At 37.5% G+C, this 15394-nt stretch overlaps 4 protein-coding genes across 4 annotated transcripts; all 4 read right to left on the bottom strand.

Annotated features, from left to right (window-relative positions):
• Positions 1-132: 132 nt before the first annotated feature.
• On the bottom strand, positions 133-3074 carry LOC111792543 (7-methylguanosine phosphate-specific 5'-nucleotidase A). Its single transcript, XM_023674063.1, has 10 exons — positions 2935-3074; positions 2642-2783; positions 2497-2557; positions 2260-2392; positions 1858-1981; positions 1637-1693; positions 1421-1517; positions 1103-1310; positions 931-991; positions 133-515 (listed from the first exon to the last, which is right to left on the bottom strand). Exons 1-10 carry the CDS (start codon positions 3021-3023, stop codon positions 450-452), a joined length of 1038 nt encoding a protein of 345 aa, XP_023529831.1. The 5' UTR covers positions 3024-3074; the 3' UTR covers positions 133-449.
• A 522-nt stretch (positions 3075-3596) lies between these two features.
• LOC111792522 (dnaJ protein homolog) lies at positions 3597-6347 on the bottom strand. Its single transcript, XM_023674043.1, has 7 exons — positions 6199-6347; positions 5917-6094; positions 5178-5340; positions 4953-5094; positions 4587-4863; positions 4304-4502; positions 3597-4205 (listed from the first exon to the last, which is right to left on the bottom strand). Exons 2-7 carry the CDS (start codon positions 6061-6063, stop codon positions 3892-3894), a joined length of 1242 nt encoding a protein of 413 aa, XP_023529811.1. The 5' UTR covers positions 6064-6094; positions 6199-6347; the 3' UTR covers positions 3597-3891.
• Positions 6348-7291: 944 nt separating this feature from the next.
• On the bottom strand, positions 7292-10016 carry LOC111792567 (vacuolar protein sorting-associated protein 60.2). Its single transcript, XM_023674077.1, has 7 exons — positions 9948-10016; positions 9627-9778; positions 8872-8965; positions 8297-8368; positions 8108-8219; positions 7861-8021; positions 7292-7639 (listed from the first exon to the last, which is right to left on the bottom strand). The coding sequence occupies exons 1-7, from the start codon at positions 10014-10016 to the stop codon at positions 7586-7588; spliced, it is 714 nt and encodes a 237-aa protein (XP_023529845.1). The 3' UTR covers positions 7292-7585.
• A 793-nt stretch (positions 10017-10809) lies between these two features.
• On the bottom strand, positions 10810-14720 carry LOC111792533 (apoptosis-inducing factor 2-like). Its single transcript, XM_023674054.1, has 4 exons — positions 14394-14720; positions 12847-13103; positions 12331-12776; positions 10810-11362 (listed from the first exon to the last, which is right to left on the bottom strand). Exons 1-4 carry the CDS (start codon positions 14516-14518, stop codon positions 11105-11107), a joined length of 1086 nt encoding a protein of 361 aa, XP_023529822.1. The 5' UTR covers positions 14519-14720; the 3' UTR covers positions 10810-11104.
• Positions 14721-15394: the final 674 nt, after the last annotated feature.

Raw genomic sequence — 15394 nt, 5'->3', positions numbered from 1 at the left:
AAAATAATCTCTGGTCAACAACTCCATTGTCTTCACTAAATTGATTATTAAATATCTGGCTAACTAGATTAAATAAATAACTGTAACTGTCGAGCCTACACTCCAAAATTATAATACCGATCAAATGATTTAGATAAGCATATTATGAATTATTCAGAAGTTGATAGGATTTAATGATTTTTATCTCATGTCGAATTTGAGAATTGTCATAAAACAAAGAATTTCTAAGCGACCACCAAATACTACCAACCAGTGTCAACAGAGAAACCCTACGTCAAGCAATTAATTCCTGAGGTTCACATTGAAATGCCTGGTTTCATATTCAAACTACTCTACTAAAGAATGAGTAAAAGCAGCGAGTGTTGCCACTCAGCTGGAAAGGAGAACGATACTCTTGTTCAGAATTGGAAGTGATCACCTTCATTAACCATATAGAAAAGTTATGTCCCTCAGATGCCTCCAACTGGAAAGAGCTGGTGTACAAGTTTAACCACTCCCAGCATGGATGCATCATTCTGCAGACAACATTCAAATTGGTTAATGTTTTATGGTACAACAGTTGCAATGAGAATTTTATGTGGAGAAGAAAAATATTGTATTAGCAATAATAGTCACGAGAAATAAAAGTAAAGATTTTAGTTAACAAAAGCATTTTGGTCCATATACTTAGAGTTCTGTTCCAGTTTAGTCTTTCTACTTCAATAAATTTTAAATTTAGCCATTCAAAGTTAATTTTTATCGAAATTTGTTATATAATAATTTTTAGGTAAGAAAAGATACTACAATTTAGAAAGGGAATACTAACAGAAACCAACCATAAAACTTGGACACTTGAAAGTACAGGAACCAAAATAGAATGAAAGACCAATATGGTATTTTAACTAAAGATTTTCAGTTCTTTTCCTCCTTTTTTAGGGGTGTTCGACTCACCAGGTAAACAATATCGAAGGCGTTGCGATAGCTGTCAAGAGAGTTCTCAATGTTGTCATTCCTGAAAAACGAGATTATTATCATGAGAATGAATACTTCAAATGAATTTCAACTTAAAACAGCATTCGTAATAAACAGATGACATGAAGTAAGTTTTAAAAAGTTTACTTACAAAAACCCCACAGATATCCGCGTATCGTAGTTTAAACCATCTGACATCCCCAAATCCCCGATGTGGTCACCAAGAAGAAGTACATTCGTCCGTTTTCTTACTGAGGCACTGTCACTAGTTGCTCCATTTACATCACCCAATTGGTCATGAAGAGGAGCGGCCATGTCAAGAGCATGCTCATTCTTATTTAGACTATGAATTGTCTTGCCTGCAAAGAGAAACATTTCCATAGGACAAACTCATTCAAATGTAACAATCATAAGAACCCCTAATAAAATGACCGTGACAAGTAGTAGCCAGCTAAAAAAAAGAAGGTACCCTTAAATGATACAAGGCAACCATTATCATCAAACACCATTCTATTCGAAACGATCCTAATATTCTTAAAAGATCTGTGAAGCTTCTGCCTCAGGACCTGGTCCAGGAACAAGAAAAGGGCGATATATCAAGAGAGGACACACAAGTGAGCTTTAGATGTGAAATTATATCTGTATAAAATGCATTATAGAACAAAGAACATTTGACCATGCCTACCTCCTCTATAATGTCAGCAAGACCAGCTGAAAATATAAGAACAGGAACATCCCTTTCCTGATCATCATGATTTGTGGTAGTTAAAAAGTGTTTAGAGGGTGTTCGATACGAAAAATCAGCTATATCATGAAACCAAAAAACAGAAAATAAAACATTGACATTTACCCCACAAAGGGCATTATAGCAAGGAATGTTTTCACTTCAGGGAGAAAAGGTTTCACCTCTAGAAGTTCAAACAGCTCAACCACTCCCTCCCTAAAAGCAATAGTGGCATCAGCAACTGATTGCTTTATTGCATCAAATGTAAGACCTCCTTCAATAAGAAGAGAATGGCTTTTGCCCCACCTGCAATGCATAATACGGAAAGACAGATGTTGATGCACCCATCAATAAGAACTAACAAAACAACATGGATAGATATTCATAATGTATAATTGCAGAAGCATCACAGAAATAACTCAGATTTTAGCTGATACTGGTACAAATATATGCCCTTCAACTCCCATCCATAATATACTTCTGATAGACAAATAGACGCACGAGTTCCATACAGATTACTTCTCAATACAATTTGAAATCCAAGAGATGAAAAATTAATAGCAAAGAACATCTAATAAACATACCACTCTTCCATGAGCTTCGTTTTCTCTTCTATCGAAATTGTAGGAGAATATTCCAAGGGATGGTAATATTTATAAAGTTCTTCTCTCTTATCATCATAATCAGGATTCCCCTGCTTTAGAAGACCGTGACTGCCTATTACACATGTTAATCTTGTCAGCACAACATAGATCAAGTTCATCACAATTAAAAATAGAGCTTCGATACAAAGTTGACAGGTAGTAGTCATTAAATCTTACTTTGACCTCGGCGGCCATCAATCCAGTATCTCGTTAGCGTAGCATCAAAGTCAGCAATAACCTAAACAATACCGCCTACTATTATTTCTATAAACAAAGGTAAGGAAAAAAAAAAACATCAGACACAAAAACAAAAGAGCAAAACCTGGAGCTTCTGCGGTCCCGAAAGGCGCATAGCTTCCAGTTTCTTCTTGAGCAGATCGGTATCGGCGACAACTGCCTCAGAAGCCTGTAAGAACCCCTGCTCCTCCATCCGAATCACGTTTTGGTTTCCGCAAAACCAAAGCCTACAAAAGAAAAACGAATAGAAAAGTACGTGAACGTGAAAAACGATTAGTAAGGTGAGAATGCTGCATAGTGGCGCAAAAGAATCTGGATTTTGAAGGAACGATTGAGCAAAAGCAAAAACAAAAACAATGGAACAGAGAGGAAAGTAACCTGGAATTGGAAGATGGATAAGAAGGAAGCTTAGAGATGGAATGGAAGCGAAATGGAATCGTTGAAATGCACAGGACTCGACCACTCATCTGGGCGTTCGCCTCAAATCAAATGAACAAGCATCGTACTGTTTGGGTATGCCATCTTCCTTTTTTCTTTTCTTTTTTTCTTTTCGGGATTTTTTCCTTTTTTTTTATTTTTTTTTCCGCTAAATTATACAAAATGCTTCATAAATTGATTTATTATCTTTTAATTGGTAACAATTTATTTAATTAATAACTATAAAAGTTCTTTATGGCACGAAAAATAATTAAATTTTCTACTCAATGAAACATTTTCATTTCAAATTAACCATTTAAATAAAAATAAAAAGTTTTGAGAAGATTATTTTACTTTAATAAAAAATAAAACAATAATAAGTTCTTAAAATTCGTAAGAATTTTCTCTAGAAAATGATTTTTTTCTACGAAAATCAAAAAATAAATAAATAAAGCTTGACAAAGCTCAGAATTTTGAATATATTTTAAAAATCAAATTTATATTAAATACGCATTATTAAAATAAAAATATAAAATTAATTAGAAAAAAAAAAAAAAAAGGATATATCAATGATTGGTCTATTAAAAATAAAAGAAAAAAAAAACATAAAGCAGAGAGAGATGTTTGTGTTTCCCAATCCAATCCTATTTTATCTGCAAATGAAATACATAATTGTTTGAGTTCATGGTAAGCTAGAAAGCACATAGTAAGGAGAACAAAAACATAAACCCGGAAACTTGCTTCGTTATCCTACCACCCCGACTAAATTAATATAATCAAAGTCATCTATTTATTTTTTAGAAAAATTGGATATGACTGCCTGGAGCTGCTGCTGCTGCTGGCTGCTGATGGATCCCTTTCCTCCATTTGGGGTCTCCCAAAATTTTGATGTAGCTGTCTGTGGAGCACCATTCAAAATCATTGTTGAGCGCACTGGACTCTCTGGGCACCGCCGGGCATATCATCGTCTTCGTCGTAAGCCTCTTGTACTTGCTTCCTGCGCATCTCCTCTTCGATGTTGACGTCGTGGAGAGTGGTCTCTTCACATTCATCCAACTCCATGTCTGAGAGCTGCACAGAAGACCTGGGTGGTAGCACCCCCTCCAGCGCCTTGCACTGTTCAGGGTTCAAAGAGTCTGGGAACTCCACACTGAAGTGAATGTAAAGTTTACCCTTCATGAATGGCCTCTGGTACATTGGCATACCTTCATCATTTACAGCCTTGAATTGATCTGTGTGATTAAGAACTCACGCTGTGAGCAAATGCCGTAACAAGCAGCAGAAAAACACAGCAGACGTAACGTAATGGATCGTAAATATAGTTACATACCGGGCTTTACTACTTCGCCAGGAAGGGATTTGATGAGTAGCTGGCGGCCGTCCAAATGAGTTAGAATAAACTGGAAACCGCAAAGGGACTCGACGAGAGACAAGGTATGCTCCACGAAGAGGTCATCGCCCTTTCTCTTAAACTTCGGGTGCTCTTTTTGTTGTAGAACAAAAACGATATCTCCAGTAAGAGTGTCGGGCTGAACAAATGAATAAAATGAAAACCAATCATATGACATGTTTCAAGTGCCAAAGAAAAATATCCAATGAGAAGGCAGTCTTACCGCTTCATCTGCTTCACCAGGAAATGTAATCTTTTGTCCATTTTGCATACCCTTCTCAACAACTACTTCCAAAACTTTCTTCTCCTGAACAACCTTTTCACCCTTGCACTGTGAGCAACGATCTTTATCATTGATCGTCTCACCAGTTCCTTTGCATTCATTACAAGGATGCTGCATTTGTTGTATCATAGAGGGGCCAAGGTGTCTGATGGAAACTTTCATACCGGATCCTTGACAGCCAGGGCAATTCATTGAAGCACCAGATTTCGAGCCCTTACTGTGATTTGTTATAGCAAAGTTCACGTGAGTCCAGAAAATAAAGACAATTAATGAAGGGGAAAAGGCATAACGACCACGGTTACTCACCCCTTGCACTTTGAGCAAATTACGTTGCGTGAAAGAGAGAGCTTCTTTGAAGTCCCATTGTAGAGATCTTCCAAGGAGACCTTGAGGGGATGGATAACATCCTCTCCCCTTCTTTGCCTTCGTCCTCTGCTGCTTCCGCCACCTGAATACAATCTCAAAATGGATTTCAATTGCTTAAAGAAACTCCATAGTACATAATTGAACGTCACAGCAAATAATTATTACCGCCAAATGGGCTTCCACCAAAGAAAGACTGGAATATGTCAAATGGATCATGACCACCGCCACCACCCATTCCTTCCTTGAGGGCATCCTCGCCATATTGGTCATATATCTCACGTTTCTCTGGATCACTCAGTACCTCATAGGCTTGTGCTAATTCCTTGAACTGCATCACGAATGGAAATTTTTCAAAAGGTTAATATTTTTTTTCCATTATGTTGATTAACTCAGCTGTCTGAGACAGGTTTTAAAGCCAGAGAGCTTGGAATATATTTGTCAAGACAAAACAATGGGAGAATCAACCAACATCAAATTTAAATTCCCAGGTAAACAGATAATGACTGAAATACAACAATCAAGCTTTAGGTCGAAGTCATGCGATCAATAAGCTTGCCAATTAAACAAAGGGGAAACCGTTTCAGTGTGTTCACTACACATGTAAACAACCAAACCATCGACGTTCAAATTACACACCTAACGTAGTAAGAGCGCCAATTCCTACAAAAGTTAATGCAACCCTAGCAAACCACTCTCTTCATTGAAATACAGGCGTGTAAAAAGCATCATTCTTAGTGAAAAATCAAGACCATCAGCAAAACAAAGCATCAATTCAGAAAACTAAGAAGTAGATCTAAACATCATGATCCACAATCATTTATCATCAGGAAAAGACATTAGAAAATCCCAAGAAAAATAATAGAACTAACGACTCAGAATCATCAAATGGGGAGAAAGAGCTAACTTTTTCGGGGTCACCACCCTTATCAGGATGGTTCTTGATAGCGGCTTTTCTATAAGCCTTCTTTAGGTCGTCTTGCGACGCATTCTTCGAGACTCCGAGAATCTCATAGTATTTGGTGTTGTCGCTCTTCTTGGGCCTTCCAAACATTTTTGCCTCACCGATCGGATCTCAACAAACCCTAATAAAGCAATCAAACACATAATCAAAAACCAAGACCTCGAAAGCGAAATCGAGGGGAAAAAAACTCGAAAACCGATGAATCAAATGGAGAAAAACACGAACCTCACAAGAGCGAAAGAGACGATCTTCAAGTGAAAGAGCGGGTAGAGAGATCGACCTGCGAGCAGAGAAACCAAAGGGGTCGCTCGAGACGGCGAGGGAGAGAGGGATTGGAAAGACCCAAATCTCAAACTATAAGGAAATATTTTGACGGTTCGGATTGTTTCTTTAAAAGATGTGGTCTGCTGAGGCTTAGGGGTAATTTTGACATTTTGATACTGAGGCGGCCAAACCCACATATGCTAAGGAAGGATCTAGAATTTTCTTGCTTTTCTTATTTTATGGTTTCCGCCTCTTTTTAGCATAAGTTTAATTAATTCAATTATAAAATTTAATTATCGTACTTTCATATTTTTATAAAATAATATTTTTTTGGCCTTCAAATTCAAAGAAAAAGATACTCTTCTTTTATTAAAATTTAAATTACTTTTTGAAGTAAGTAAATTTTGTATTTTGTATTTAATAAATAATTTATTTATTAAACACATTTTAAAATTGACCAACCATACGGTCTAATAACAAGAACTTTAGAACCTTCAAGGAACCATTCAAGAATCAAAGAATGTTTCTCCCATTACAAGCCGTCGATTTTGAAGACCATAATGAAAAATACTCGAGGGAACCTGCAACTTTGACCAACATCTTCCAATTCTAGTCAAAGTGAAATACATCCTCCAAGCAACAAAACATATTAGGGCTATCGAGTTGGGTTTCTTTCTACATTGCAACTTTGTTGGGATGTTCGAGGCCAATTGGGTCCATTTCGAGAATGGCTTGGGGGTACCAATGCCTTGAATAGCCTGAATTCTTTGATCTATAGTCGCTTTCAAAGTCTTACTAGAACTCTTCCAACGAAATATAATAAAGCCTATAAAACAACGAGCTAATACCAAGTGAAAGGGGGTTAATGCTCATCGAACACAAATACACAGACTCGAAAGAACTCTAAGCAAATTTCAGTGAATAACCAAAATTACCATTCATTACACATCATTTAAAGCATATTAGTGTGGCCCTGTTGATCCTGTTCCAAACGAGTTTAAGTTGGAAATATAACCAAAATATACATTCAAGTGAATACCAACAAAACAAAGAATGTGGCTATAGAGTATTAAATTTATGTGGGCATATAATTAATGAAATGTCAACAGACAGAAAAGAATGGTACCAAGAATGTGCCTATATATATATAGTTTGATCTTGCATAGCCAATGAATGCAGACTGCCTGGATGAACAATTCCAAATACATGTTGGAGTGAATATAGCCAAAGATGAATGACAATCTATTTATAGATATATAAATCAAATGCAAGCTCTGCACAACCATGTATACAAAGGTTCCCTCCAACAGCTCCAAGAAACAATGATCAGATGAGATAAGTGTAACGTTTAGCCTCGAAGGGACGCGCGGGGAACAGCGGGTAAACCCAATTCATCCTCAGCCTGTGCATCAAATTTAGGACGAAACTCAATGCATATAAAAACAGCCAAAAGTGCAGAAGCTGAAATAAAAATGAACGAACTCGCATGAACTGATAGATGTAACTTCGTGTTAATGGATGCAATTCAGCAATATTTCAATTTACGACCGTTCTTTTAAATGAACAAGAACGAGATTTTTTACTCCAAGAAGTTGGATCCAGTATATATTCGACGATCGTTACCTGTGCATTGGTTCTGCCTGCAGGAACGGCTGCATGCCCTGTAGGAGCTGAAGGCAAGTTGAGCTCTCCTTCTAAATCGGATTCCTTGTCGGGCTGGAGATATGATGGAACCCCATCAGTTTCAGTTTCAAATCCCATGTCTGCTTCCAAGGCATCCAGCTCTATATTCCAAAAAAGTAGTGAAGATGTAAGATTCCTAGGAAGCCATATTTCATCAAAATTGAGCATTTAAATGCAGCAATCATACCGCCCAAGAGTTCATCCTCGTCAATGTCGTCAGGTACATTATAGCTCCTACCAAGAGTCTCTTGAATTTCATTGCTCACATCCATCAGATCCATCATTTCATCTTGTAAGTTCTGCAGACAACACAAAACCTCTCAAACAAAGGCTTGAATAAAACTAAGGATGCTAAAACGAGGTGATTGCTACTGACATCTATGTCCTGTATCCTCACTGTTTTCATCATTCCTTTCAACTCCTTGTTGGCAGATTTCAAGGCCGACATCTGCAAAAACAGTAAAACGACGTTAGTATGAGAGAAAAAGGCTACTCCTATTTGATTTAATAAACGCATCCAGGATATCAATCCCCGTTACAAGCTAAACTGATATTAGGAAGAACGATGAGAGAACGCAGATAGAACTTTATTGAACTTCAAGAAATGCCTTCCTAATGGCAGATGTTTGTCCCCCTACCTCGTTCTCTCACGAGGTAGGCAGCAGGTTTCAACTAGACAGACAAAGCTCCACCTTAACTGCCCTGAACTCTTGGACATCTGACCCCGCGTTATAAACACAAACTAAAACGTGGGATGTCTAGTCAAACAATTAAACAAGCAAGCAATCCAATTATTTCCCCTTCCCTTATCCTAAGATTTTCTTGATTTAAAAACACTACGTTTGAGTCCAAATCTGCAATGGAACGCTCGCACTTTTCTTTTCTTTCCTCTCTTTTGAGGGGCAAAAGATGAGCAAACCGATGATCACAAAAAGGGTCGACAGATGTTACCGTTTGTTGAGCATCTTTAATGCCCTCCGAGGCAAATGCAACTTGGTCTAAGTTAAAGGTCTGATTGTAGAGCATGTCACGTTGTCCTTCATACCTGTTATAAAGCATAAGAAATATCTTAATAACCATACCGATAGTAAACAATAAAAAGAACTCATACTTGGCAAAATGAAAGACAAAAAAAAGGAAGTTTAGAACAAAATAATCCCAATCCAATTGTAGTCAGACGAGCTTCCAGACTTCTAATCAGTTCAACAGCAAGCATTTAAATCAACAAGCTTTCTAACATTAAAAAGAAAAAAGAAAAGTTAAATTGTGGTCAAGTCAATCAAAGTTTAGGGTTTACGGAAAAAGGATTTCTGGAAAAAGAATGGAAATTCAAATGAAAGTGTCAGGCGTATTATCATGGCTTTCGCGCTGCTCAATCGCTTGCTTTGTTCTCGAGTCAGGGGCCGGAATTTTTGGAACAGATAACAGTTAACTACGAACATGAAGTTCTAGCAACAAAACCAGAGGGAAAAACAGAAAGTTATGGTGAAGGAAACATGATGAAGTAAATATATGTTGCTTGAAACAAGAACACCCAAGCATACAGGCTTCTGCCAGATCTCCAAGCCAAATTGTCAAATCAATTCAACAAAATCATCCCTCCAAAGTATTCACACTACTTTATGATTAAAAGAATGCAAGGGTTAGTTATATGCCCAGGTCGCACGGAAGAACTTTAAGAAAAAGTAGCAAAAATGGGATCATACATTCGTTTTTGCTTTAGTACTCTCATCGCTCGAGCTTTAACAGCTTCTTGAGCTGGACCGGGCCTTGTTTTCTTGATCTGCTCCTTATATCTACTGAGTTCAGCATCAAGCTTCTTTATCTTTTCATCCACTGAATCGCCCCTTTTATTAATCTGAAAAAGGGAACAATACAGAACATCCCAATTGACACAAACGAATTCAACGAAGGAGAAGCAACCGATTCTTCCCAATAAATAAAATAAACCAAAATTCTCGTATTTCAAAATCCATGCCAACACAAGAAAAATAAGCCCTAGATGTAAAAGAAATAGTAACGATTACCCTTTCGGAGGCATCTTGGATAGACGGAGGCGGCTCTTTGTCTTTCTTGACGCCGAAAACCCTCCTCATCTTTCGCTGCCGCAAAAATGGAGCAATTCGACGTCGATCAGCCTCCGAAGACGAGAATCGACGCCAAAATGTGGAAGAAAAAACCCCGAAAGAGAGAATTTAGTTTCGCTGGGAAGATCACGACGAGAATCTCTTTGACATCCCTTTTTCTTGGATCGTTCAGGGAAGAAAAGAGAAGACCAATGGAAAATATTCACCTGCATCCGATCATATGTTAGTAAGAAGCCAACTACGTGGATTTTCTTTTCTTTTTTTTTTTTTCTTTTTTTTTTGCAATTGAACGGAACGGTTCTTTGTTTGACAATCCATCATTTAATAAGTATATTTTTCCCTCTCGAAAAGTATAACTTTACTGTTTTACCCCTGCCTTTTCGATTTTTTTCCTAATCGCCCTATATCCCGCGTTAAGAATCAGTCAATTTTTTTTTTAATAAATAAATAAATATATTTATATATATATATATATATATATATTAACAAGTCTCATCATCGTTTTCGTCTACTTTAGTATTGATTTCTCACTCGATTTGAAGAGTTACACAATTCCAATAGTTACATGTTTATACACTAACCAGTAAATTGTGGAAATCTTAGATAAATTCAAATCTACTAACAATCTCCTAAAATCTCGGTACTTTGAATACTTTAAATCATATCTCAACATCTATCAATGTTGAGTCACCTTATGATTATGAGTCGTTTAAATCTTATGGGCTAAATAACATCTGAATAGCACGTGCACGTGTCCAGATAAGCCTAGTGTTCAAATAAGCACTTAATAGGGAATAAGTAGTTGATACAAGTATAAGAGATTCAGAATATTATTTATAGTTTCACCACAGACACAATGCTTCTTTCAAACTCACTTCACATGGTTGCTATTTTACAATGTAATGAGATATAACTTCATGACTTTGAAGGCGTCTCAAATCACACAGCACAGAGTGTCTTTCAAGCCACTGTTATGAAAATGATACAATACAATGAAGATGAACCATGATCAAGAACGAACGAGGGGGAGAAAGTGCAGCTAAATACAGCAAAGTCTGGACGGTTTGACACGAGGGCGTGCTCGATGAAACGTCTCATCAAGGTGCTAATCCAAGTTCCTTTCTTGTCTTTCCAACGAACAAGTCTCCAGATTTAATCAATCCAGGAATGCATCCACTTATTGTAATGAAAGGAAGTTGTGCGATTGCCTCCTTCCTTCCGAGCGAAACGATTGCAAGCTGCGAACCGGGTTTGTATGTAGCCAACCTGCTCTCATTTCCACCCATTAGCATCAGTTTCAGGTTCTTGGAGGTTACATGAGCATGGTTTTCTGCTATATAACCTTGTTTCATTTCCTGTTCCATGAATCCAAATTCACAATATTATGCGGAGATGACATTTGAGTATCTGAATAAAAATACAGCATGTTAAGAAATCAATCCAAGTTGACACCTCCTTCCGTGCCTATCTTTTACACTTTTAGATTGTAACGGCTTAAACCCACCATTAGCAGATATTGTCCTTTATGGGCTTTTACTTTCGGGTTTTCCCTGCTTTAAAACGCGTCTACTAGGTAAAGGTTTCCACACCCTTATAAAGGGTGTTTCGTTCTCTTCCCCAACCGATGTGGGATCTCACAATCCACACCCCTTCACGGCTCAGTGTCTTCGCTAGCACTCGTTCCTTTCTCCAGTCGACGTGGGACCCCTACCAAATCTACCCCCTTCGGGACCTAGCATCCTTACTGGCACACCACCTCGTGTCTACCCCTCTTCGAGGAACAACCTCCTCGCTGGCACATCGTCCGGTGTCTAGCTCTGATACCATTTGTGACGGCTTAAACCCATCGCTAGCCGATACTGTCCTCTTTGGGCTTCCCCAGAAACGAAACATTCCTTGTAAGGACGTGGAAACCTCTCCTTAGCATATGCATTTTAAAAACCTTGAGGGAAAGCCCGAAAGAGAAAGCTCAAAGAGGACAATATCGGCTAACAGTGGGCTTGGGTTGTTACAAATAGTATCAGAACCAAACACCGAGGGGTGCACCAGCGAGGACGTTGGCCCCCAAGGGAATGGATTGTGAGATCCCACATTGGTTGGGGAAGGGAACGAAGCATTCCTTATAAGGGTGTGGAAACCTCTCTCTAGCAAACGCGTTTGAAAAACCTTGAGGGGAAGCTCGGGAGAGAAAGCTCATAAAAGACAATATCCGTTAGCAGTGGGCTTGGCCCACTTGGGCTCAGGCTCTAAGAATATAAACTACTAACTAAATGCAACTAAATGCAACTATGGCCAATTAAGTAAACGTAAAAAATGGACTTGCCTGAATGTCTGTGATATCTCCAACTGCAAAGACATTCTTAAAACCCCTGACACGCAAGTGCTTGTCAACCATCAGTCTTCCATGGATGTCCAAACTTTTTTTCAAGACGGTCTCTTTCAGCCACCGAGACCCAACAGGTTTTCCGATGCACATGAAGTGGCAATCGGCTGCAATAGTCTCGCCATCCGATGTTTGATATACTCCATCTGATAAAGATTGCATCGAAATAGATTGTTGTAGGATCACTTCAACTTTCTTTGATGTCAACCAATCCAGTGCCTTTTGGGAAGCCTTAAACCCAACGAATTCCATTAATCTCGACCCCCGGTGTATTAGTTTCAAATTTTTCTCTGGAAAATCAACAGCAATTTCAGCAGCAAGTTCTACACCAGTAGGACCTCCTCCGACTATTAAGATCGTATTGGCCGATTTTATCTTCTCACATTCTGCATCCAAAAAGAGCAAGTTATACTTCAATAACGAATATAAAAATTTCATTGAATCAAACTTATTCACCTGCTTGGTATTGACTGAGCCTTTCAGTTCTACTTTTTGGAACTGCTTCCTCATGACCGGTGGCAACAACAAGATAATCGTAGGGAACTGAAGAGCCATCTGACACAATAACTTCCTTGTCTGTGATATTTGTGGCTGAAGATGCAACAATTTTTGCATTGGAAAGGTAATCGGTATGATTAATCACGGATCTTTCAGCAAACGATGGCTCGACCATTGACCTCAACCCTGCCCATGAGATCTCAAAATACTCCTTCCTGAATCCAATTAAATCATTACGACCATTCTGAAAAATACTTTCTTCAGGAAAAGAATGGGGATGCCAAGAATGGATCAAATAACACTAGACAGGATGCCCAGGTCACAACAGCATTCCTTTTTCATTTTGAGTGTTGATATCTTTTATGACAATGTGAGCAAGGCTCAACCAATTAGAGGTCAAAAGTTTGAATCTCAGCCCCACCTAATAAACTAAAAGAACAAGAAGTATAGGTATCTAGAATACTACCAGACAGTACAATATCTAGAATATCAACATGCTGCACAACTTATAAGATGTATGTGAACTTAACTTATCGATACTTAACACATAAAAAAATTGAAACAGCTCGAGCCTATCGACGGATTTTAAAACACATCTGGTAGGGAGAAGTTTTCACACCCTTATATAGAATGTTTCGTTCTCCTCTCCAACCAATGTGGAATCTCACAATCCACCCCCTTCAAGGCCTAGCGTCCTAGCTGGCACTCGTTCCCCTCTCCAATCAATGTGGGACCCCCCCAATCCACCCCCTTTGGCACACCGTCTCGTGTCCACCCCCTTTGGGGCTCATCCTCCTCGCTGGCACATCGCCTGGTGTCAAGCTCTGATACCATTTGTAACAGTCAAGCCCACTGCTAACATATATTGTCTTCCTTGGGCTTTCCCTCAAGATTTTTAAAACGCGTTTGCTAGGGGAGGTTTCTACACCCTTATAAAGAATGCTTCGTTCTCCTCCCCAACCAATGTAGAATTTCACAAAAATGTACTTAAAATCTCGGCAATTAGGCATCATCTTCATCGTATAAGTATATTTCTACAACAAATTCATTTGTACATCATCCTCTAACAACTGAGATAAGCTCTTGCAGGCCTTGGATCAGCTACTTTTATCGCCTAGAAATAGCTTAAACATTCACCTAAATTATCCAAATATTCTCTTGCTCATAATTAGCTAAGCCTGAAATAGGTGTTCGCAAATCACCATTACATATTTGATTTTATCTCTATCAGAACTTTATCTGGTTCATCAGCCCTTGCTATTCTTTGCTGGAGGATCTCATAGTGGCTACACAATCCACCAACCTATTTTGATAACTCTAATTTTTCTTATATTCTACCATGAATCACAGATGACTAATGATTTTCCTTTTACACGAATCTCCTCCAACAAAATGGGCAACAGTTCCTAAACTTTTCAATAACAACTCCTACGATCCAATCCAATGATCGAACAAGAAGAGGAAAAAGAAAATATCAATAACAAACAGAAGTACAAGCAGCTTACTGATCGATTAGCACGACATCGGCAACAAATTGAAGAGAATAAGCAACAAAAGCGCCGCCAATTCCTCCGCCTACTACCACCACTTTCTTCTTGTCCTCCGCCGCCTTCATCTGCAGACCTTTCATATAATTCAATAGACATACATCTTTAAAGCGATTTCAAACCAGCCTTTAATAGCTCAAAAACTCGAATATTAAAATGATAATTAGCGAATAAATATGGGGATTGTGTCGAGATCAAGAAATCGAAGCTGTTCCAGTGAGAAAGCCCCAGATTCCGGCTGTTTGCGGGGCCCGGAGAGGGAATTTTGGAGAGTAAAAAAATATGGGGAAAAAGAGAGAAAAATATTTATATATAAAAAAAAAAAAAAAAAAAAAAAAAAAAAAAAAAAAAAAAAAAAAAAAAAAAAAAAAAAAAAAAANGTAGAGTTTTTTTTTTTGGGTGAAATTATTGTTTTTTAATACATATATAGGTTAATTATTTAAATATTTATTCGATAATTATTCTCCTCAAATTAAATTACAATATTAATATACGAGTTTTCAATTATTTAAATATTTATTCAATAAGTATTGACCTCAAATTAAATTACAATCGGGTTTTCGTAGTTGTAAATAATAGACATATTAATATTTTTTAAAATAAGACATTCTTTTATATAAAATTTTAATTATATTTAAAAATATTTAAATATATATAAAAAGGTTAAGAGTTTCTTATAATCTTTTTTAATTTTAAGTACCTGATTAATACTAAACTTGTAATTAGTGTTACGTTTAGTTTAATAGGCTTTTGGAAAGTACTAGCAAACTCATAATTTTTTAATTTCAATATTCTTTTCGTAATTTTTTTAATTTCATTCTTTTTCTTTAAGGTAAATTTGACTCAGGAATTTGAACATTATTTTTCAGCATGATTGATTGTCTTCTTGGATCAACCATTGACTTATTGATTTGATTTTATTTGATATAATTTCCTTCACGTGTTAATACTTTTCTGAT

This window comes from Cucurbita pepo, chromosome LG01, assembly GCF_002806865.2.
Source record: "Cucurbita pepo subsp. pepo cultivar mu-cu-16 chromosome LG01, ASM280686v2, whole genome shotgun sequence".
NCBI classification, from domain to species: Eukaryota; Viridiplantae; Streptophyta; class Magnoliopsida; order Cucurbitales; family Cucurbitaceae; genus Cucurbita; species Cucurbita pepo.
This window is presented reverse-complemented; position numbering and strand designations above follow the sequence as displayed.

What these genes read in the sequence shown, in the direction of transcription:
- LOC111792522 (XM_023674043.1), bottom strand. Translation starts at nt 6,063, where the DNA reads ATGTTTGGAAGGCCCAAGAAGAGCGACAACACCAAATACTATGAGATT. An exon ending in TGGTGGAAGCCCATTTGGCG is followed by an intron (nt 5,095 to 5,177) that starts GTAATAATTATT and finishes GATTGTATTCAG; the next exon opens with GTGGCGGAAGCAGCAGAGGA. An exon ending in TGGCGAAGTAGTAAAGCCCG is followed by an intron (nt 4,206 to 4,303) that starts GTATGTAACTAT and finishes TTAATCACACAG; the next exon opens with ATCAATTCAAGGCTGTAAAT.
- LOC111792543 (XM_023674063.1), bottom strand. Translation starts at nt 3,023, where the DNA reads ATGAGTGGTCGAGTCCTGTGCATTTCAACGATTCCATTTCGCTTCCAT. An exon ending in TATCCATCTTCCAATTCCAG is followed by an intron (nt 2,784 to 2,934) that starts GTTACTTTCCTC and finishes TTTCTTTTGTAG; the next exon opens with GCTTTGGTTTTGCGGAAACC. An exon ending in CGGATATCTGTGGGGTTTTT is followed by an intron (nt 992 to 1,102) that starts GTAAGTAAACTT and finishes CTCGTTTTTCAG; the next exon opens with GAATGACAACATTGAGAACT.
- LOC111792533 (XM_023674054.1), bottom strand. Translation starts at nt 14,518, where the DNA reads ATGAAAGGTCTGCAGATGAAGGCGGCGGAGGACAAGAAGAAAGTGGTG. An exon ending in GATGTCGTGCTAATCGATCA is followed by an intron (nt 13,104 to 14,393) that starts GTAAGCTGCTTG and finishes AATTGGATTCAG; the next exon opens with GAAGGAGTATTTTGAGATCT. An exon ending in GCTCAGTCAATACCAAGCAG is followed by an intron (nt 12,777 to 12,846) that starts GTGAATAAGTTT and finishes TTTTGGATGCAG; the next exon opens with AATGTGAGAAGATAAAATCG.
- LOC111792567 (XM_023674077.1), bottom strand. Translation starts at nt 10,016, where the DNA reads ATGAGGAGGGTTTTCGGCGTCAAGAAAGACAAAGAGCCGCCTCCGTCT. An exon ending in TCCAAGATGCCTCCGAAAGG is followed by an intron (nt 9,779 to 9,947) that starts GTAATCGTTACT and finishes TCCCTTTTTCAG; the next exon opens with ATTAATAAAAGGGGCGATTC. An exon ending in CAGGCAGAACCAATGCACAG is followed by an intron (nt 7,640 to 7,860) that starts GTAACGATCGTC and finishes TTTGATGCACAG; the next exon opens with GCTGAGGATGAATTGGGTTT.